This window comes from Ovis canadensis, chromosome 13 (assembly GCF_042477335.2).
Source record: "Ovis canadensis isolate MfBH-ARS-UI-01 breed Bighorn chromosome 13, ARS-UI_OviCan_v2, whole genome shotgun sequence".
Classification (NCBI taxonomy): Eukaryota; Metazoa; Chordata; class Mammalia; order Artiodactyla; family Bovidae; genus Ovis; species Ovis canadensis.
The window spans coordinates 40,787,457-40,810,039 of NC_091257.1; the positions used below are offsets into that span (position 1 = coordinate 40,787,457).

Consider the following 22,583-nt stretch of genomic DNA (forward strand, 5'->3'; position numbering starts at 1 on the left):
TTTTTTTTTTTGTCTTTTTCTGTTTCTTTCAGCGGTATTTTTCAGTTTATAGATTTTTTACCTCCTTGGTTATTTAAAGTGCATTTAAAGTACACTAAATATATTCGGTTATTTTGTTGTTTTTCAGTTGCTCAATTGTTCCCTGCTCTTTGCAACCCCATGGACTGTAGCATGCCAGGCTTCCCTGTCTTTCACCAACTCCTGGAGTTTGCTCAAATTCAGGTCCACTGAGTTGGTGATGCCATCCAATCATCTTGTCCTCTGTTGCCCGCTTCTCTTCCTGCCCTCAATCTTTCCCAGCATCAGAGTCTTTTCCAATGAGTCGGCTCTTCGCATCAGGTGGCCCAAGTATTGGAGCTTCAGCTTCAGCATCAGTCCTTTCAATGAATATTCAAGGTTGATTTCCTTTAGGATTGATGGGGTTGACCTCCTTGCAGTCCAAGGGACTCTCAAAAGTCTTCTCCAAAACCACAGTTCAAAAGCATCAATTTTTCAGCACTCAGCCTTCTTTATGGTCCAACTCTCACACCCATACATGAATACTGGAAAAACCATAGCTTTGACTATACAGACCTTTGTTGGCAAAGAATATATATATGCACCACTATATTCTTGGTGTCTAAGGCTTTGTTTACCTGGATATATCTTGGTTGGATGAATGTTTAATAAATGTAACTCATAAATTCCATGTTAGTTACACACTTAGTTTCACAATCTACTTAGCTAAATAATGATACCTCACCAAACTGGTTTTCTTGGTGTCCTTTGCTTTTTCCTTTCTGCCTAACATTGTAACCTTAGAATGTCCTGAGTCTCATTACTTTGAATCTATTTCCTTCACTGCTCATAGGACCTCATGGCTTTGTCTATCATCTTTATGCAAATTATCATAAATTATACAGCCCAGACATCTCTCTTAAACGCCATACTGCTTCATCAGACTGCTTATTTGATATGGAGAATTAAATTTCAGGTAGACATTTCACACTTGACATTTGCAAAAGTGAGCTTTGTGCTCTCTTACCTGTAGCCTTTCCTAGCTCCTTGATGACAGCTCCATTCTTCAGGTTGCTCAAGACAAAAACCTGGGAGTCATTCATTTTTCTCTTCCTCTTTCCCCATATTTCAGCTATTAAGACATCTTGGTAGTTCTGCCTTCTTAAAACTGTACCTGAATTTGACTCAATGATTGTTCTTACAAGTTAAAAAAATAAGGCTCAGAGAAATTAAGAGAACAGCTCCAAATTCACATAACTAGTAAGTCAGAATTCAAATAAATATTTTCTGGCTGACCACAAATAATAGATTCTCTTCTTCTACTGTACTTCTCCTAAGTAAATGTTATGATAAAATTCAAAACTAGGGTCTGATCTGCTCTATCACTGATCTTTATAAGTAAGATGTATTATTTCACTTAGGTCCTGGAGGAATCCTCTACACACAGGATAGTTCTTTCATAAATACTTGCTGAAACAGTTGAATTGACTGGTGCTTACCTGTCCTTGTATTTTGCTTTGGGTTAAGAACTGTGTTTTCAGTTATAAGCTATAATTGGATCTAAGTATGTGTTGGGTGAAAAAGAAAGGGTAATAATGAGATAAAACAGTCAAGTTATTTTAGAAAGCTGCTTTCCCAAAGATTTTTCTTACTATAACCTGTGAATTTAGAGCATATATTAGCTCTTGCTACCTTACTGACTGTTCGTTAAGAGTTTTCAAGATATGCAATATTGATTTTGTTACTAACTATTAGAGCTTACTTAGACTGAGGGATTATTATTTTGATAATTTGAAATTTTCTCTCAAGGACCTCTGTATTAGAGGCACACTTTATAATTTTAAAATTTACTAAATTCTGAGCTCCTCTAATAGTTTATAATTGGCAGGAAGGCAAAGGGTTGGGATATAGGTAGAGAGATACCAGAGAAGAAATTTCAGTGTTGATAAAATTCTAGAAACACCTGTTTTACTGGTAAATTGTATTTTAATAGAAGCTGTTCCCTCCTTATGTACTTGAATGTAGCATAAGTGAGATGTATTAAACTGAATTTTGGTGGGGTTCAGTGATATCTTTGAAAGAAGCCAATATTAAGCTTTTGGGAGATATCTGTTATGTCCCCTGCTGTAACATATTTGGAAAGCCAATCATTGTTTTTTGTCATGTTTAGTACACATTGAACGTTTGTCTGTGAAATAGATTTTAGGTAAAGAGTGCTTCAGATTATTAATTTATCTTTTTTTCCTCTTCGAAATTGCGCTTTAAAGTTTATTGATTTGTTAGTCCATCAGTTTGTACTTTTTTTCCCAAGGAAGAAGTTTGATGAATATTTAATTCATAAAGGCAGCTTCCACATCTTAAATTCTGTATATCTGTCTGTCCATCTACCTACCTTTGCGTTGGTGGAAATATGTGGCATGGAATCACTTAAAAAATATTCTTACAGGCTTAGGAAATATCTCTTAAAACAATAAGATGAGATGTGAGGTATTAAAAAAAATTATGTGTATAATTACTTCCTCTGGCAACCGAATGAGTTAAAGATATATGGCAACTGCAGCTGTAATGGCATATATTTAGAAAGAAAACTCAGTTTGCTACTTCTAAAAAAATGCCTGTTGGCAAACAAACCTAAAATAAAAGTTCAAAAGTGAGATTTTATTTCAGGAAAATGTGATCATTCTGTTACCATTTGCAATGATGGATATCTGTGGGTCTTTATACAGTTAAATAACCTATGATCAACGGTACTGCTGTCTTTTCTTCTTCATAGTGTATGCCGATTAAAGGCCTAGGATTCGTGCTTGGAGCTTATCAGTGTATTTGCAAAGCAGGATTCTATCATCCTCGAGACTTCTCATTCAACAACTTTCAGAGTAAGTGCCCTTTGGTCCTGTTCATATATGTACATACACATAGTATCTGTCATTATTAATTACTCAAATTTTCTTTTAACCTTGTTGAAGTTAGATGATTAAATTCCCACTTGTTTGGCCTTCTTTCATCACTTAAGGAGTTTTTGCTTTAGTTTGTCATCTCTAATCCTCTGGCATATCACCAAAAATGTGTTTGTTTTAGGTATATCTTCAATACATTTTAAATGCCTGAAAACACTGTTGCTGCTCGGTGAGACCAGTTAGAATTCAGTTATTGTGAGCTGTTGCTGCAGAAAGTTCCTAAAACTAATTTTGCTAGTTTGCTTAATTTATTTATCAATTTGTTTATATGTTAGGTCTCTGTGCCACATGAAGAATTACCACAGAGTTAATAACTTAAGGCAACACAATCTTATTATCACACAGTTTTAATTGGGTAGCTTTTCATTCAGGGATTAAGTGGTTCCTCTGCCCAGGGAATCACTGAGCCAAAATCAAGGTGTCACCTGTAATGTGATCTGATCTGAGGCTCAGAGACTTCTTCCAGGTTCATTCAGTTCACTGGCAGAATTTGGTTCCTAGCACCTGTGTGTGTGAGGTCCCTATTTCATTGCTAAATGCCAGTCTGGGTTTACTCTCGGCTTCTAGAAGCCTCCTCAAGGTTAAGTCACGTGGCCCTTACTTTTCAAAGCTACGAAGAAAACCTCCCCAGTTCCTAGTCCTGTTCATATGGAGTCTCATACAGTGTAATCATTCTATAAGTCCTGGGAGTGTTATCCTGTCTCTCTGCCATGTGATGTAAACTTAATCAAAGGAAAGACTATCCCATCATATTTACAGGTCCACCTGCATTCAGGGGGAGGTGATGATACAGGGCTTATACAGGCAGACCTCATTTCATTGTGCTTTGCTGTATCACACATCTAGGATACTGTGCTTTTTTTTTTTTTTCTTACCAATTAAGATTTGCGGCAACCCTATGTTGTCAGATGATGGTTAGCACTTTTTAAGCAATAAAGCATTTCTTTTTAATTAAAGGGTGTATTTGTAGGCATAATGCTATTGTACACTTAATAGACTGCAAAATGGTCTAAACATGACTTTTATATGTACTGGGAAACAAAAAGATTGATACAACCCACTTTGTTGTGATTTTACTGTGTTGCAGTGGTCTAGAACCAAACTCATAATATCTTTGAGGTATGCAGGTACTTTAGAATCAAAATTTGCTAACCTGGTTGTTTTCATCTTACTCTAGAAGATGTCAAAGTTGCTATTTGAATATTGATTTTTTTTTTACATCGGCATGTAGCCAGCTATTGGATATAATAATTAACAAAGAGTGTATGGAAAAATGAGGTGGTTTTATGGGAAGTTAGGGTTTGGAGTTACTAGAACCAAGGTACAGAAATAGTTTAGATAGTCATCCATAAATCTTTGTCAACCTCATTATTGGTCTGAATAGGAATTTGTATCTCTACTGGGCATAGTTTAAAGGATACATGAGATTCAAACCTGAGTGTCTTCCTCTCTGAAACTTGGCAGATGTTTATAGATTTTTTTTTCTTGTTTTTTCTCTTGGAAAGTATTGTTCTTCATCTTGAGACAGCTTCCACTAAACTTCTAGGTTCTGGAAGTGAGTAACATTTTGCTCTCTCCTAATTCATATGATTCACATGGTTCAGCCTGTGTTCTGAGTAATGGTTGCTGTAGGCATAATTCTAAGATGGCTTCCAAAATTCTGTTCCCACACGTGTTGTACAATCCCCTCCCCTTAAGTGTGGGTGGCACCTGTGAATATAAAATGGACTTACCCCCTTGCTAGGCAGTGTTATGTAGTAAAAGTCATTGTACAGTTGCTCAAGTGTCTGCTGCTGTTGCTGCTAAGTCGCTTCAGTTGTGTCCAACTCTGTGTGACCCCATAGACAGCAGCCCACCAGGCTCCACTGTCCCTGAGATTCTCCAGGCAAGAACACTGGAGTGGGTTGCCATTTCCTTATCCAATGCATGAAAGTGAAAAGTGAAAGTGAAGTTGCTCAGTTGTATCTGACTCTTAGTGACCCCATGGACTGCAGCCTATCAGGTTCCTCCACCCATGGAATTTTCCAGGCAAGAGTACTGGAGTGGGGTGCCATTGCCTTCTCTGGCTCAGGTGTCTACATTGCATTAAATAAGACTCCTTCCCATAGGAGCAGACTAGAGAGAGAGTCTAGTGCCAGCTTTGGAGAAGTAAACTGGCTTGTGAGAGGACCATGTGGCTAGCACTCTAGGGTGACTGCTAAGAGCTCAGGCAGCCAGCAAGAATACAAGGACATCAGTTCTATAAATGCAAGGATCTGTAAATTCTTCCAACAGCCTGGATACTTTTGAAAAGAGGACCTGGAGCTACACATGAGAATATAGCCTGGCCCAAACCTTGATTTCAGTCTAGTGAGACCCCAAGCAGAGAGCCCAGCTTCACTGGGTCAGACTTCTGATCAACGGAAACTGGTAAGTGATTGAATAGGTGTTCTCAGCTGTAGATTTCCAGTAAGTCATTACACAACAATAGAAAACTAATACAATAACAGTGATGATAATATATTTTCAGCATGTATGTGCTTTTCCTTGTGTGTGTGTGCACGTGTGTGTGTTTGTGTGTACAAGACCATGGCAATAGCCCAGATATTTTGGCATTCTTCACATTTATGATCCAGACAGAACATATGATTCAACACTGAAGGATTAAAGGAATAGGTTTTAGCTTATGTTCTGTGAAGGTATTTTGTATCTGGTTTACCCACATTTGTTCTCAGCTCCCACTATGTGACTGAAATAAAACATCTAAATATTGTAGAACTAGAGAAATGACTGTGCCATTTGCTTATAACACCACCAGGAGAAACTAGTTAACCTTTAACAACTTATCTTTATTTAATTTGCACACTCCTACTTTCTTCCTTATTTTAAAAGCCAGTGTTTTTTACTGACCTACTCTAAGAGGAGGCTGCCTCTCTTCATAAGCCTAAATAACTCCAATGTTGTACACACAACAGCCAGGAAAAGAGGCCACAGTTTTCAGAAAGATGAGCTATATTTGGGTATAGCTGTGATTCAGCTTTGACCTCAGCACATATTTAACTAGAACTGGTCTGCCTCAATGACAGAACAAAAAGATATCTACAAGTTATAATTTGAGGTCAGTAAAGTGCTCTTTGACCAAAAATATCTTTCCTGATGACCTTGCCATCAAGTTGCATGAAAATCTAACATTATTCATTCCTTGGCCCAAGGAATGCAAGTTATAACTCACTAAGGGATCTACCAAGGACTATCCAAACTTTTAAAAAATATTTTTGATTTTTTATTATAATTCTACTACATCTCTTCATTTTAATATGTTAAGTTTTTAATTATAACATCCAAGCAGTTCATATGGTTAGTTTTCGTATAGTCTTAAGGAGGTTACAATGAAGTAAGGAATGACCAGATGAATCCCTTGGGCCAAAGGTAAAGAAGATATTGAAGACCCTCAAAATGAGATAATGTATGTAAAACAGCTAGCACAGTACATGACATATAATAAGGGTTCTTAATAAGTACTTGGCATATAATAAGCGTGCATGCTCAGTTGTTCAGTCTTGTCTGACTCTTTGCAACCCCATGGATTGTAGCCCACCAGCTCCTCTGTCCATGGAATTTTAGGTGTTCATAGATGTAGTTAAATAAGTGAATAAGCAAACAAACAAATATACAGACATATAAAAACACACATCAGTGATACATGTAAATAGAGAATCCTTAAGTATCCTTGGTATTTAGTACTTTGTCTCTTTATATTTGGATAGTTCAGTTCAAGTTCAGTTCAGTCGCTCAGTTGTGTCCGACTCTTTGCGACCCCATGAATCACTGCACACCAGGCCTCCCTGTCCATCACCAACTCCCAGAGTTCACTCAAACTCATGTCCATTGAGTTCGTTATTTGGATAACCAATTTTAAAATCTAGAATTCTTGGAAAATGAATTCTACATGGGTCAGAAGGAAGATGGCACAGCAAAAATCTGTAACAACCAGTGCTCCACTGAGAAGGGCAATAGGAAGGAGATTTAGAAATTAAAGGTAACAGGAGGAAATCAGTTGCTTGATAGGGGGAAATGGGATGTAGGAAACAGAGATGCCCCTGAAAGATAAAATTTATTTAATTTATAGCTGTGAATCTAGGGAAAAGATCTGAAATTCCCACCTATAGTCTTGTATCCCATTTAGAGAGCGGAACTAAGATGTGGTTTTTGATCTGTGAGAAAATGTCAGTGCGGCTGTTAAAAATCCTGTTAAAATATGAAGTGATTTAAAAATCTTCATTTAGACGTAGGGCCACAGTAAACAAAGGGCTTGTAAAGACCAACAAAGATATGTTCAGATGACTTGATTTAAAACTGTGCTGACAGCCCAGAGACTGTGTTCCTAGCATCTCTGTTTAGATTGGTGGTCATAGGAGAGCTAATATGGTCTGACATCTGGATAGTAGCAGGATTTTAGAATCGACAAATACTGATGTGTAACTGTCTCTTCAAATCCAGGCTGTTCACTTCCAGGTTGATGAGATACAAGCTTATGACAAGCTCATCTTCCTGAAATCCATCTGTCACAGTATGAACTGTCTTCAGTACAATCTCATTTCTCTTTCCTGTGGACACATTACCAGCCTCTCAGTTTTAACTTCTCTTGCCTTTCGGATTGACTTCAGCTCACATGCATTTCCAGATAAACCCAACTTACAAATGACCCACATCTGAAAGTGACAGCCCCTTTTTTGCAGATGCTGGTGGCTGATGGCTGTTGACTCCCCAAAATCAGAGATTTTAAAAATACATAGTCTTGGAAGAAAAAACATGGGAAACTCTTTGAAAGCAGGTACAATATAGAGATGCTGAGCTCTCAGCTAAGCAAGGCTAAGCTGTCTGTGGGGTGTGAACCTTTTTGCTGCTCTTGGGTCTCACACTCTCTGTCTTCTGTTTCATGACTGGGGAAGCTGGAGGTATTTGGCTCTTTGCAGACTAAGTCCAGCAGCAGTCTCTAGTCCAGTCCCAAACTTGAAACAGTTGAAGAGAGCCTGAACATCGTATTCTCACAATCAGCATCGTTACTTTTGCTGTTGGTCTTACTTAAGCCTTGTGATCTGTTTCTAATCACTTTACTCCAGTTGGAGTAGCAAAATTCTCTAACTGCCTTGGCTTATGCTTTTGTTAGTCATTTGCCGAATTTTCAGTTTTTAATATCTTCTTTCATGAATCAATCCTCTTTATAGGGGTTAAAATCTAGTCACTAAATGTCTGGCAGATAAGGTTATTTGTTAGTGGGAGAGTTCCAGTGCCACCAATCTTCTTAGACTATTAACTATCACATTTACCTTGTTGGTCTTTGATTCTTCTCAATTATTAGAGCATACCATGTTGGATTTCCCTCATTTCAGAGCTGAATTTCATAGTTTAATACAGTAATTAAGAGCATGGTCTTTGGGATAAGTCTAATTTAGGTGTGAATCCTAGTTCTATTACTTATTTGTACTGTGCTTAATTATTTAAGTAGCCTAAACTTCACTTATGCCATATATAAACTTGTGATAGTGCTATCTGCTTTATAGATTAAATAAGGAATTAAATGATGTAATGAATGTAAAATTCTGATGATAGCAGTTGACACATATTAAATGCTCAAAATATTATTCTGTTTATGATTATTATTTGAAAGCTTGGGTTTATTCTGCTTACCCCTTTCCTCAGACATTTTGCCCATTTTCATCCCTTCCAGTTGGTATCTGCTTTACTTCCCAGCAGAGTAACATATTTTCATGTCCCAGATATTTTTCAGTTTTTATCCTTAAAATGGGCCCTGCTAAGAGATACAATACTCAGTCCTCCAGAAAACTTCCTTCTCCCCTACTAGCTAAAATTTTTATTACATGTCTTAATATATTTTACTATTTTTGTTTATATGATTTTACATTTTTATTTTTTATTTTTTTTAATTTTATTTTTTATTTATTTATTTTTTTAATTTTAAAATCTTTAATTCTTACATGCGTTCCCAAACATGACCCCCCCCTCCCACCTCCCTCCCCACAACATCTCTCTGGGTCATCCCCATGCACCAGCCCCAAGCAAGCTGCACCCTACGTCAGACATGGACTGGCGATTCAGTTCTTACATGATAGTATACATGTTAGAATTCCCATTCTCCCAAATCATCCCACCCTCTCCCTCTCCCTCTGAGTCCAAAAGTCCGTTATACACATTTTTTAGACTGCTAATGGAAATTCACTTATGTTAACAATCAGCTACCCTCAAGTTAGAAAAAAAAACACCTCTGGTCAGTCATTCATACATTAGCTCATTGTTGTGAGTAGAATAGCAATCCCCAAACCTCCAAAGATGTGCATGTTTAAGCTTTCACAATATGTGAAAATGCTGCTTCACATGGCAAAAAAGGGACTTTTTAGATGTGATTAAATTGCAGATATTGAGATGGAGAGATTATCCAGGTAGATCCAGTCTAATCACATGAGTCCTGAAAAGCAGAGAACCATTCCCAGGTATGGTCAGAAAGAGATGTGAGAACACAGAAAGTAGCAGAGGAATGATACATTGCCATTGTTGACGATGGAAGAAAGGGGTCTGCAAGCCAAGGAATGGAGGTGGCTTCAGGAAGCTGGAAGAGCCAAGGAAATGGAATGTCTCCTGGACCCTCCAGAAGAAAATGTAGCCCTGCTCACCCATCGATTATATAGCCCTGTGAGATCCATATCAGACTTCCAAGCTACAGAAATAAAAGAATTAATATAACTATAGGTGACTCTTTAACCACAAAGAGTTAGGGGCACTGGCCCCTGTGAAGCTGAAAAATCCATGTATAATTTTACAGTCAGCCCTCCTTCTCACACATGGATTTAGCCAACTATTGATCATGCAGTACTATAGGGCATTTTCCAGAGTTTCCGTGTGGAAAAATCCACATGTAAGTGAATCTGCACAGTTCAAACCTGTGTTGTTCAAGGGTCAACTGTATATTTCATATGAGAGGCAATGTAAATTTGTTGTTTTAAGATACCAAGTTTTTGCTGATTTGTTATAGCAGTTATAGAAAGCTAGTACACTTAGTAAACAGGTTTCTCAAGGGCCTCAGTGGTAAAGAATCCGCCTGCCAGTGCAGGAGACACAGGTTCAATCCCCGGATTGGGAAGATTCCCTGCAGTAGGAAGCGGCAACCCACTCCAGTATTCTTGCCTGGAAAATTCATGGACAGAGGAGCCTGACGGGCACCAGTCCTTGTGATCACACAGAGTCAGACATGACTGAATGACTGAGCATGCATGCACACTTTGTGTGTTTCCCATTGAGCATTCATTCCAGTATTCGTAGTACCCCATGGTGTTCTTTCTAGAGGAACCTGTTCACAATTCCAAATAATTGCCGATTTAGGCAATTCATAATCTAGTGGGATCTTTGTATGAGGATGCCCTTTGAGTCAGGCAGATGGATTTGACTTTTATCTCTATTTACTCACAAGAGACTTGGGAAGTTTCTCATATATTCTGAGGTTCTCCTCTTATTCGTACATATATCAGGAATAGTGAAGTCTATTCTTGGCAGTTATGAGGAATAATTGAGCTAACATATCCTCTGATTATAGTGATTATTATATTAAAATGAATATGGAGAATTTAATCTTTTTATTATGTATTAGGTGTTCTGGAGATTGAATGAATAAATTGTCTAGAGGCAAAATAATCCACTCATGTTTAATAATTTTATAATTCAGATCAGAATTATTCCAAGATCTATCTAAGGTGGTGTTTTTATCCAAAGAAAAAGATCGCTAAAGTCACTTACAAGAAATAAAAATCCAGAAGACACTAGAAAAGTGGATATAAGATATATATGTAACCTTATAGGGAAAGATTGACTATATTCATAGTGAGGAAATAATAAGTTAAATTTTTGCACTGGGCTTCATTTTGAGCTTATTGTTACAGCTAGCCATTCTTGATATAAGTACATGAAGATATAGTACCTAATCCTGATTTTAGGATATGCAAATATGTATTCATGTCCCAACAGTAGCAGTCTTTATGGATAGCAGTGTAAGCATCACCACGGTTGGGCAACTGTTCTCTCCTTGTGAATGTTATAAATATTGAACCAAATATACACAGACAACTTCTGAATTTGCTACTCATGTGCATGTACCTATTTCCACTTAATTTTTGGATGTGATTTTATCAGGCTGGAGACTAGAGGCAGATTACTTCATCATCCTAAACATATGAAATAACGAACAACAAATATATCTTCCCATGTAAGCTCATGGCAGCATGTTATCTCTAAACATTGATTGATGAATATGTTCCCTCCGGTTCTAATGAAAAATCAAATATGTGTATGGAAAGGAAGATGTTTACCCTAATAATGATTTCAGATGAGCATTATTTGTAGGAGAGCTAATGCTGAACCCTTACTGTCTGGCTTGATTCTTTGTTACTACCAGCTGGGTTCTGTTCATTATCTGTGACTCATCTTTTTAACTCGTGCCTGTGGAATGGAAAGAAGAAGGGGTCTGTGACATACAGCACATGCAGCTAGTCTTGTAAAGGTCCCAGCTATAATCTTCTGCTATGACCAGTTCCTAGCTCTGAGGACCACAACACCTCTGAGAAGTGAGGTCTGATCAACTCATTTGTTGATTTGTTTAAGTGTCTGAAAATCCATCTGTCAAAAAATTACTGAACACTGACCCTGTGCCAGATATTGTTTAGAACTGGACAAAAGCAATGAGTAAAAAAGTGAGGTATCTAAGTTTTTAGGATAGACCCACATCTTTCCAAAACATATTGCAGTACCCACAAGCAACAAATGAGGGCCATCTTGAATAGCATACACTCACTGTCCAGTATTAGAGAAACAATTCAAAGTGTTAGTTGCTCAGTCATGTCTAGCTCTTTGCGACCCCATGGACTGAAGGCCGCCAAGCTCCTCTATCCATGGACTTCTCCAGGCAAGAATACTGGAGTGGGTAGCCATTCCCTTCCCTGAGGGGATCTTCCCAACCTGGGGAGCTCCCCAGTATTGGTAAACTAAGGTCAAAGGTAAGAGCTTTAAGGTTTAACAGGACTTTGTGGGTAGGCATGATTTCTATCCAGATATTCAAATGTCCGAAAGTTGTGTTTTTGTTCTTGAGAAACACAGTTTTATACTACTGGCCCTTAAGAGTCCTAATCAGCAGAACCTTAGTGACATTTCTATTTAGTGTTTATACTGTGAAAACCTGAAATTTTTAACTGTTGCTTCAATCTACCCTCCCCCCTTGAACTCATGCCTCATTCTTTTCTAAATCAGAAACTAAGTGCTTTTCTTCTATAGGAAGAAAACTTTCTGGGGTACATTTTGTGTGTGTTAGTCGCTCAGTCGTGTCTGACTCTTTGTGACCCCATGGACTGTAGCCTGCCTGGCTCCTCTATCCATGGAATTCTCCAGGCAAAAATACTGGAGTGGGTAGCAGTTGCCTTCTCAAGGGGATCTTCCCAACCCAGGGATCAAAGTCGGATCTCCTGCATTGCAGGCAGATGCTTTACTGTCTTAACTACAAGGAAAGCCCTGGGGTACATTTTGAAATATATCAAAATTAAAAGCTACGAAAATAGAACACCTTCAGAATTTCAGAAGTCTAAAAGTTTTCAGTAATTGTAGCATTGGCGGGCTAATTAGTTCTTTGGGATTTGGAGCAAAAATCCTCTTCGTTGCTCATTGCTATCCAGAGGGTCCTCGTTTTAAATATTTATGTTTATTACCAGTATTGTATACACAGTAAAAAGAAACTTTGGAATGTATGGAAAAGTAGAATTTAAAACATTGTTTGAAAATCTATTGTTAATTCTTCAAGTTTATAGTTTTTATACAAATGTCTCTCTATATATGATCTTTTAAAAACTTGGTATATTATATGCATTTGAAATAGTATATACAGTTTTCTTGAACACAGTTTGTTACATAGAATTCCGTTGAGTAAATGTACTATGGTTTACTTACCCATCTGAAGTTATATTTTTACTAGTTTATGTAAATGTAAAATTTTACTGATATAAACAAAAATGTCCACAGTTTTATGTTGTTCCGCTGTCAGTGTAAAAGAATTAAGTAAGCAGATAGGTTAACACAGTGTTTACCAATTGGCACAATTTCTCTAAATGGGCCCATGTTTACAGGTGAATATTTTAGACTCACCAGTGTTCCTTGGTGCTACTGTAACTTTCTCCTAGTATCCTCTGTACTTTTGCTCAAGGCAGCCTATATGATCACCCATCTGCTGCTGCTGTTGCTGCTGCTGCTGCTAAGTCGCTTCAGTCATGTCTGACTCTGTGCAACTCCATACACGGCAGCCCACCAGGCTCCCCCATCCCTGGGATTCTCCAGGCAAGAACACTGGAGTGGGTTACCATTTCCTTCTCCAGTGCATGTAAGTGAAAAGTGAAAGTGAAGTTGCTCATTCGTGTCCAACTCCTAGCGACCCCATGGACTGCAGCCTTCCAGGCTCTTCCACCATGGGATTTTCCAGGCAAGAGTACTGGAGTGGGGTGCGATCACCCATCTAATGAATTGAAAAGCTGCTATTGCCAAAGCTAAAAGTGCTTCATAATTGCTGTTTGTCTTCAGTTAGTATTTGATTCATCTGAAAGTTCTGAGTATCATCTTTGTTTTTAAGCTTTAGCAAAGCAGATTGGGATTCTGCTTTCCCAAAGACATCCACAAGAAAAAGAAATGCTAAAAGGCAAAATGGTTGTCCAAGGAGGCCTTACAAAATAGCTGTGAAAAGAAGACAAGCAAAAGGCAAAGGAAAAAGGAAAGATATACCCATTTGAATGAAGAGTTCCAGAGTTTAGCAAGGAGAGGTAGGAAAGGCTTCCTCAGTGACCAGTGCAAAGAAACAAAGGAAAACAATAGAATGGGAAAGACTAAAGATCTCTTCAAGAAAATTAGAGATACCAAAGGAACATTTCATGCAAAGATGGGCTCAATAAAGGATGGAAATGGTATGGACCTAACAGAAGCAGAAGATATTAAGAAGGGGTGACAAGAATACACAGAAGAACTATACAAAAAAGATCTTCACGATGCAGATAACCACGATGTTGTGATCATCTGTTCACCTAGAGCAGACATCTTGGAATGTGAAGTCAAGTGGTCCTTAGGAAGCATCACTACAAACAAAGCTAGTGGAGGTGATGGAATTCCAGTTGAGCTATTTCAAGTCCTCAAACATGATGCATGAAAGTGCCTCACTCAATATGCCAGCAAATTTGGAAAACTCAGCAGTGGCCACAGGACTGGAAAAGGTCAGTTTTTATTCCAATCCCAAAGAAAGGCAATGCCAAAGAATGCTCGAGCTACTGCACAATTGCACTCATCTCACACACTAGTATGGAGAAGGAAATGGCACCCCACTCCAGTACTCTCGCCTGGAAAATCCCATGGTGGAGGAGCCTGGTAGGCTGCAATCCATGGGGTCGCGAAGAGTCATACACGACTGAGTGACTTCACTTTCACTTTTCACTTTCATGCATTGGAGAAGGAAATGGCAACCCACTCCAGTGTTCCTGCCTGGAGAATCCCAGGGACAGGGGAGCCTGGTAGGCTGCTGTCTATGGGGTTGCACAGAATCGGACATGACTGAAGCGACTTAGCAGCAGCAGCAGCAGCAGCGCACGCTAGTAAAGTAATGCTCAAAATTCTCCAAGCCAGGCTTCAACAGTACGTGAACTGTGAAATTCCAGATGTTCAAGCTGGTTTTAGACAAGACAGAGGAACCAGAGATCAAATTGCCAACATCCGTTGGATCATGGAAAAAGCAAGAGAGTTCCAGAAAAACATCTATTTCTGCTTAATGACTATGCCAAAGCTTTTGACTGTGTGGATCACATCAAACTGTGGAAAATTCTTAAAGAGATAGAAATACCAGACCACCTGACCTGCCTCCTGAGAAATCTGTATGCAGGTCGAAAAGCAATAGTTAGAACTGGACATGGAACAACAGACTGGTTCCAAATCAGGAAAGGAACATGTAAAGGTTGTATATAGTCACCATGCTTATTTAGCTTATATGCAGAGTCCATCATGAGAAACGCTGGGCTGGATGAAGCATAAGCTGAAATCAAGATTGCTGAGGGAAATATCAGTAACCTCAGATATGCAGATGACACCACCTTTATGACAGAAAACGAAGAAGAACTAAAGAGCTTCTTAATGAAAGTGAAAGAGGAGAGTGGAAAAAGTTGGCTTAAAACTCAACATTCAGAAAATGAAGATCATGGCATCCAGTCCCATCACTTCATGGGAAATAGATGGGGAAACAGTGGAAACAGTGACAGACTTTATTTCTCTGGGCTCCAAAATCACTGCAGATGGTGATTGCAGCCATGAAATTAAAAGACGCTTGCTTCTTGGAAGAAAACTTATGATCAACCTAGACAACATGTTAAAAAGCAGAGACATTACTTTGCCAACAAAAGTCCATCTAGTCAAAGCTATGGGTTTTCCAGTAGTCATGTATGAATGTGAGAGTTGGACTATAAAGAAAGCTGAGTGCTGAAGAATTGATGCTTTTGAACTGTGGTGTTGGAGAAGACTCTTGAGAGTTCCTTGAACAGCAAGGGGATCAAACTAGTCCATCCTAAAGGAAATCAGTCCTGAATATGCATTGGAAGGACTGATGCTGAATTGAAACTCCAGGCCTTTGGCCACCTGATGTGAAGAACTGACTCCTTGGAAAAGACCCTAATGCTGGGAAAGATTGAAGGCGGGAGGAGAAGGGGACTACAGAGGATTAGATGGTTGTATGGCATCACCGACTCAATGAACATGAGTTTGAGTAAATTCCAGGAGTTGGTAATGGACAGGGAAGCCTAATGTACTACAGTCCATGGGGTCGCAAATGTTGGACAGGACTGAGGGACTGATGTCGTTATCACTGAGATTCTATGCATGGAGAATATTTCAAGTTGCTCAGAATCAAGTTATCATCCAAGTGGATTTCTAAAAGTCAATAAGTAATAGCTTATATTCTTAACATATCTTTCTAGTTTTTGTCTGCTGCTGCTGCTGCTAAGTCGCTTCAGTCGTGTCTGACTCTGTGCGACCCCATAGAGGGCAGCCTACCAGGCTCCCCGTCCCTGGGATTCTCCAGGCGAAAACACTGGAGTGGGTTGCCATTGCCTTCTCCAATGCATGAAAATGAAAAATGAAAGTGAAGTTGCTTATTCATGTCCGACTCTTCACGACCCCGTGGACTGCAGCCCACCAGGCTCCTCCGTCCATGGGACTTTCCAGGCAAGAGTACTGGAGTGGGGTGCCATTGACTTCTCCGAGTTTATGTCTAGCATCTTGAAAAATATAATTTTGAATAAATTTTTATGCATGAATGAGTTGAGAATATGAAGATTTATTGAGTTGAATGTATTTTCAACTAAACATTTGTATTACAGATCAGTTAATTTATTCTTTTGAGAGATCATTTTGATCATTGCCATTTATTTCCTAACTATCCAGTATGTGTAAATTACTGTTTGGTGCTGAGTATATAAAGAGGTATATAATTCATGTTCCTGTTCTCTAGGAACTTACCATTTTAAACCATCATAAACTTCAGGTGCCATTCAGTAGATGAACAATAAGCCCATTATTATCTATAGTAGTATGATTTCTACTAGCCGCATATATTCTCTTGTCCTAGATAGAGAACTTCAACATAAATTAATGAAATATTTTTGGAACCAGGTTACTTAATCATGCTTTGCATCCTACAAGAAACACTTAAAGGTAAAAAGCTGTATTCTTAATTTTAGTTTCTTTTTGAGCTTCAGAAATCAAGTATCTTACTTTTAATTTTGCTTTCTCTCCATTTTAACACTTTGTGCCCCTTATGGCATCTCATGATTTCATAGTCCATATGTAAAGTGAAGGCAGTTATTAAAAAGAAGTTTCTCATGACAGCACTTCACTGTTTGGCATTTGTGAGTTGATCTTGTGATTATTTTGAGTACAAATAATAAAATGATATCATAATTTATCTTCTAAGAAATTTCTTTTTCTCCATGAATACTGAAACACTCATTTAACCAATGTAGTATTACCTTATATCAGAAAATATAGAATTATTTGGAGTTATGTCAATTTCCAACCCTGTATCTAACTGCTATTATTTTAGTCGGCATAATACCTGCTAGCTATTATTTTAGTCCTACTTGGCTTCCCTAGTGGTTCAGTTGGTAAAGAATCTGCCTGCAATGCAGGAGTGTCTGATTTGATCTGTGGGTAGGGGAGATCTCCCGGAGAAGGAAATGGCAACCCACTCCAGTAGTCTGGCCTGCAGAATCCCATGGACAGAGGAGCTGGGCAGGCTACAGTCCATGGGATCACAAAGAATCAGACACAACTGAGCAACTTAACTTTAACTTTGATTATTTTAGTCCTACTTGAGGAAAGAATCCTACTTAATGGATTGTATGGGCTTCTCTGTGATGTTTCTGTACTCATGATGATATTCTATAGCCCAGTATACACTGGGTGTTTTGTCATTTTAATCTAGGTTTGAAAATAAGAATATAAAACCATAGTCTTATTTTACAGAGTTTTCAGTTTATTTGGGAGCATATGGATCTCCAAAACTCTAGCAGGAAACACAGCAGAGGAACACAGGCCATTAAAGAGAGTCATAAGGGCTTGGAGCATGAGGGAGAGACGTGAACAGAGACAGAGTGGGTCTGGATGAACCATTCTCTGTGTTCCTATGGGTCTCGAGGTAATAGGTTGGTAAAGACAATAATGGGGCAGGGTAATTGACATTTGGACACCAGAAATGGACTTTGCGATAGGACCATCTGAGATTCTTGTTTTCCTGAATTCTCCCTCATGTTCTCTGTTTCAACACGGTGAATCTAAACAAGTAGCAGTCTCTCTGGTAAACTAGGAGTGGAGGACATTGTGATCACTGTGAAAGAACCTTGATTTATGAACAACAAGATAGATGAATGTAAAGGGGACCATAATTAGGAAAAAGATGTGCAACAAAATTGGGTCAGTAAAAGAAATGTCTATCTTTCTCTCATATGCAGATGGTATGTAAGTCTGATTTAGAAATAAGATTTTCTAGTAAAAGAAAGAATGAAAGAAGAAAGCCTACTTTATATACATATATATAAGGTAATTTAATTATGTGCATTTTTGTTGTGTTGGTTCAGTTTCTCAGTCATCTCCAACTCTTTGCGACCGCATGGACTGCAGCATGCCAGGCTTCCCTGTCCTTCACCATCTCCTGGAGCTTGCTCAAACTTATGTCCATTGAGTTGGTCATGGCATCTAATGAAAGTGAAAGTTGCTCAGTTGTGTTCAACTCTTTGTGATCCCATGGGCTATAGCCTGCCAGGCTCCTCTGTCCATGGAATTCTCCAGGCCAGAATATTGGAGTGGGTAGCCTATCCCTTCTCCAGGGGATCTTCCCGACTCAGGAATTGAACCAGGGTCTCCTGTATTGCAGGCGGATTCTTCACCAGCTGAAGTACCAGGGAATCCTGGCATCTAATACACACAAAAATAAATTTCACAGAGAATATATTCCATTTTTAATTGCTGGAGAAATATTTTTTCTTTTTTTTCCCTTAACCCTTGGGTATGTCCTACCAAAAGGAAACAAATAACTGATTTAAACCCAAAAGTTTAGAGTGTTGCAGAATGCCTTATGTGTCTTTTGACAATACACTAAAAATATCAGTGGTTGAATTTAGGAAAATGTGAAAAGAAAAACTGTTCTGCCTTTTATTTTTCCTTAACATGAAATTAAGGTTTTTTTCCTTTGGTAATGATTTAAGCTCGTTGAGCCTCCAATTTGGGTAGTTTGATCAACCCAGATTATTAGAGTATCTTGCCATAGTGCGATTCGGCTTCAGTCTGCATAATCAAATGCGAACTGGAGAGGGTTCCACTCTTTAAATGCGATAGTTTAAACTGGGAGGAATTCATTGTATTATCTTTAATAAATGGATTGAGATGCAGTATTATAAAGGAAAAAACCACAGGCAAGAATAAACTGCTTCTGCAAAGTAATTCACTTTGTAAACATCTAGGAACGTGTTTAACAACGTAATTAGAGTTGTCTGTGAGGCCTACCAGTCCTAGGCTTGCTTTTCTCTCTCAGTCCAGCTTCTGGTCAGCATGGTCTTCAAATACAGGGGACACCATTCAAATTGTATTCTGTTTGAGTTTGAAACTTAGAAGTCATTTTGTGTGTGCATGCATGCAGACACGTGTACACACCCTTACAACCCTGCATCGCATACCCTTGATGTACCTCAGATATTAGCTACTATGATAATTAGGGGGCATGCTGCCAGGATCTCTCTGCCAAGTGTGTCCAGAGTTTCTTTTCTGCCTCAGGGCTTCCGCTGAAGCCCTCTAAGTCTGCCCAGCACTTGTCTAAGAGTGTGTGCATGCTGACGTCCTCTGGGAACAGCTGTCAACCAGTGGGACTGGGATTGGTGGTTGCTGCCTGAATGCTCCCGCCTCCATCCTTTGCAGAGACAAATCTGAGGAGCGTTATATGCACTTTTTAGAGCACTCCTGCAAAGATGGAGCCCACAGTACCTACAGTGACATCCAACTTAATAATGACTTTTAAAAAAATCAGTTTTAAAAAACTTTTTTTTTTTTGTTGGAGTATAGGTGATTTACAGTGTCTGGTTTCATGCGTACAGCAAAGTGATTCAGTTATACATATCCATGTATCTGTTCTTTTTCAAATTATTTTCCCTTTTAGGTTATTACAGTATACTGAGCAGAGTTCCCTGTGCTCTACAGTTGGTCCTTGTTGGTTATCCATTTTAAATATGGCAGTGTGTACATGCTGCTGCTGCTGCTGCTGCTAAGTCGCTTCAGTCGTGTCCGACTCTGTGCAACCCCCATAGACGGCAGCCCACCGGGCTCCCCCATCCCTGGGATTCTCTAGGCAAGAACACTGGAGTGGGTTGCCGTTTCCTTCTCCAGTGCGTGAAAGTGAAAAGTGAAAGTGAAGTCGCTCAGTCATGTCCGACTCTTCGCAACCCCATGGACTGCAGCCTACCAGGCTCCTCATCCATGGGATTTTCCAGGCAAGAATACTGGAGTGGGGTGCCATTGCCTTCTCCAGGTATATACATGTCAGTCCCAAATTCTCTATGCCTTCCTCCACCCTCCCCTCCATAAGTAAGTAGCCATAAGTTTGTTTTCTAAGTCTGTGATTCTGTTTTCTGTCTTGTAAATAAGTTCATTTGTATCATTGTTTAGATTGTGCTTATGAGTGATACCATACAATATTTGTGTTTCTCTGTCTGACTTCACTCAGTATGACAATATCTGGGTCCATCTATGTTGCTGCAAATGACATTATTTCATTATTTTTAATGGCTGAGTAACATTCTATTGTATATATGTACCACATCTTTATTTGTTAATGGACACTTAGGTTGCTTCCATGTCTTGGCTATTGTAAACAGTGCTGCTATGAACATCGGGGTGCATGTATCTTTTTGGACCATGTTTTCTTGAGGGTATATGCCCAGGAGTGGGATTGCAGGGTCATATGGTAAATCACCTCCCAAATAAGTTATCTGTATCCAGATCATTGTCTCAGGCTCAGCTTTAGGAAGACCCAAACCAGGACCGCAGCTTTAGCTCTTTTGGCAATGGGAGGTCATATTTAAATCCAGATAAAATACTTATTGGTTGGTTGCTTGCTTGCTTTTCTGTTGAAGCTTTTTATGTTTGCAGTTGTGGAGAGAAATAACACAGTGCCCTTTAAAAATATGAGTCACAACCCAGGAAAGTTTTCTGTGATTAAGGATTTTGTGTGGCAATAACTCTGGCATGTCCTAGGAGACTTCCCTGTCTGCATTCCTTCTCTTGGCTCTAAACACTGTCTAAATTCCCATGACCTTTGTATCTTTATCTTCCTTCAAGACCTTTCTTCCAAATTCCAAACCCAATATAGGAAGATATGTACTTACTATTATCGCTTGGGTCTCTAGTAGATATTTTCATGCTGAAATGTCAAGTTTGAACTTGCAGTCTTCTCCAAAGACTAGCCCAGAACCATTCTTCTCCATGTTGGTTGGTAGCAACTTCCTCCATTCACTGGTTCATACCAGACCCCTGGGAATCACTCCAGATTCTTTTCTTTCTCCTTCATTCCATAGCCAGCTCATCAGAAAATTTTTTTGATTCCACCTTCAGAATGCATTTGAATCCAGCTAGCTTTTACTATTGCACTGTGGCCCCAGCAGCTGTCGAGTCTCACCTGGATTATTCTCAACTGTTGCTGCTAAGTTGCTTCAGTCGTGTCCGACTCTGTGTGACCCCAGAGACGGCAGCCCACCAGGCTCCCCCGTCCCTGGGATTCTCCAGGCAAGAACACTGCAGTGGGTTGCCATTTCCTTCTCCAATGCATGAAAGTGGAAAGTGAAAGTGAAGTCGCTCAGTCGTGTCCGACTCTTCTCGACCCCATGGACTGCAGCCTACAAGGTTTCTTCATCCATGGGATTTTCCAGGCAAGAGTACTGGAGTGGGGTGCCATTGCCTTCTCCAGGATTATTCTCAACAGCTTCTTACAAATCTCCCCACTTCTACCCTTACCTGCTGCAGTGTATTCTTCATAATCAAAGTAATCCTTTAACAACACAAGGCATATCATGCCACTTACCCACTCAGAACCCTGCTGTGACTCTCTGTTTTACTGGGGGAAGAATCCAGGCCTTTACAGTGGCCCAGGGAGCCATGTATGATCTGGACCTGTTACTTCTCTGGCTTTGCCTTCCACCACACTGCCCTACACTCAATCCACTCCAGTGACACTAGACTCTGTACTTCCTTCTGAGTGCCAGGTATGTACCCCCCTCAGGATCTTTGTACTGGCTACAGGTCAGAGTAGCTAACTCCCTTACCTCTTTCGCGTCTTTGCTCAGATATCACCTATAGAATGAGGTCTATCCTAACCACTTAATTTAAAATTATAATTCTCACTCTGGCACGTCTGATTGCCCTGACCTTGTTCCACTCATTTTTCCTTTCTGTAGTTCTCACTTGGTGTGGGTGTATGTGTTTTAATATTATTCAAACTGTATTTATTTATTTAAATGGAAGTATAGTTCTGTCCAATATTACATATTACAGGGGTATAAAATAGTGATGTGCAGTTCTTTGAGATTATGTTCTGTTTATAGTTATTATAAAATACTGGCTCTATCAGCACCGCTCAGTTTTAACAGACTAAATTACTTACTTGTTTTGTTGATTGCTTGTGTCTGTTTGCACTGCAAGACCAAATTATTTTTTTTTATTCAATGGAACATTTATTGAAACTATATTCTATTTTTATCATATATTTATCCTTTCGGCTCGGACACCTAATTTCAATCTCTGCCACTGTCTGGAAACTACTGTCTTAAAGGTCAGTGAAGGATGCAGTAATCATTAAACTTCCTAGTCTTTCCTCAGATGTCCTCTCTGATCACATTCCAGCATGTTCCAGTAAGTCCATTTTCTTCTATGACATTGTGAAAACTTCTAGATGTTCAGATTCTTCCTCTTTGAAATCCTTAATAAATAGTTTGTCTACTCCCAGAGCTCTCTGTGGGTTCTTTCACTGATATTAATTCT

The 22,583-nt window shown here is 39.1% G+C and overlaps 1 protein-coding gene across 1 annotated transcript in view; it reads left to right on the forward strand.

Annotated features, from left to right (window-relative positions):
• GPR158 (G protein-coupled receptor 158) overlaps positions 1-22,583 on the forward strand; it is a 300,397-nt gene that overhangs the window by 145,862 nt on the left and 131,952 nt on the right. Inside the window, exon 3 of the mRNA XM_069547473.1 lies at positions 2,771-2,873. Within this exon, the coding sequence (XP_069403574.1) occupies positions 2,771-2,873 (103 nt within the window). The remainder of the gene's footprint in view (positions 1-2,770; positions 2,874-22,583) is intronic.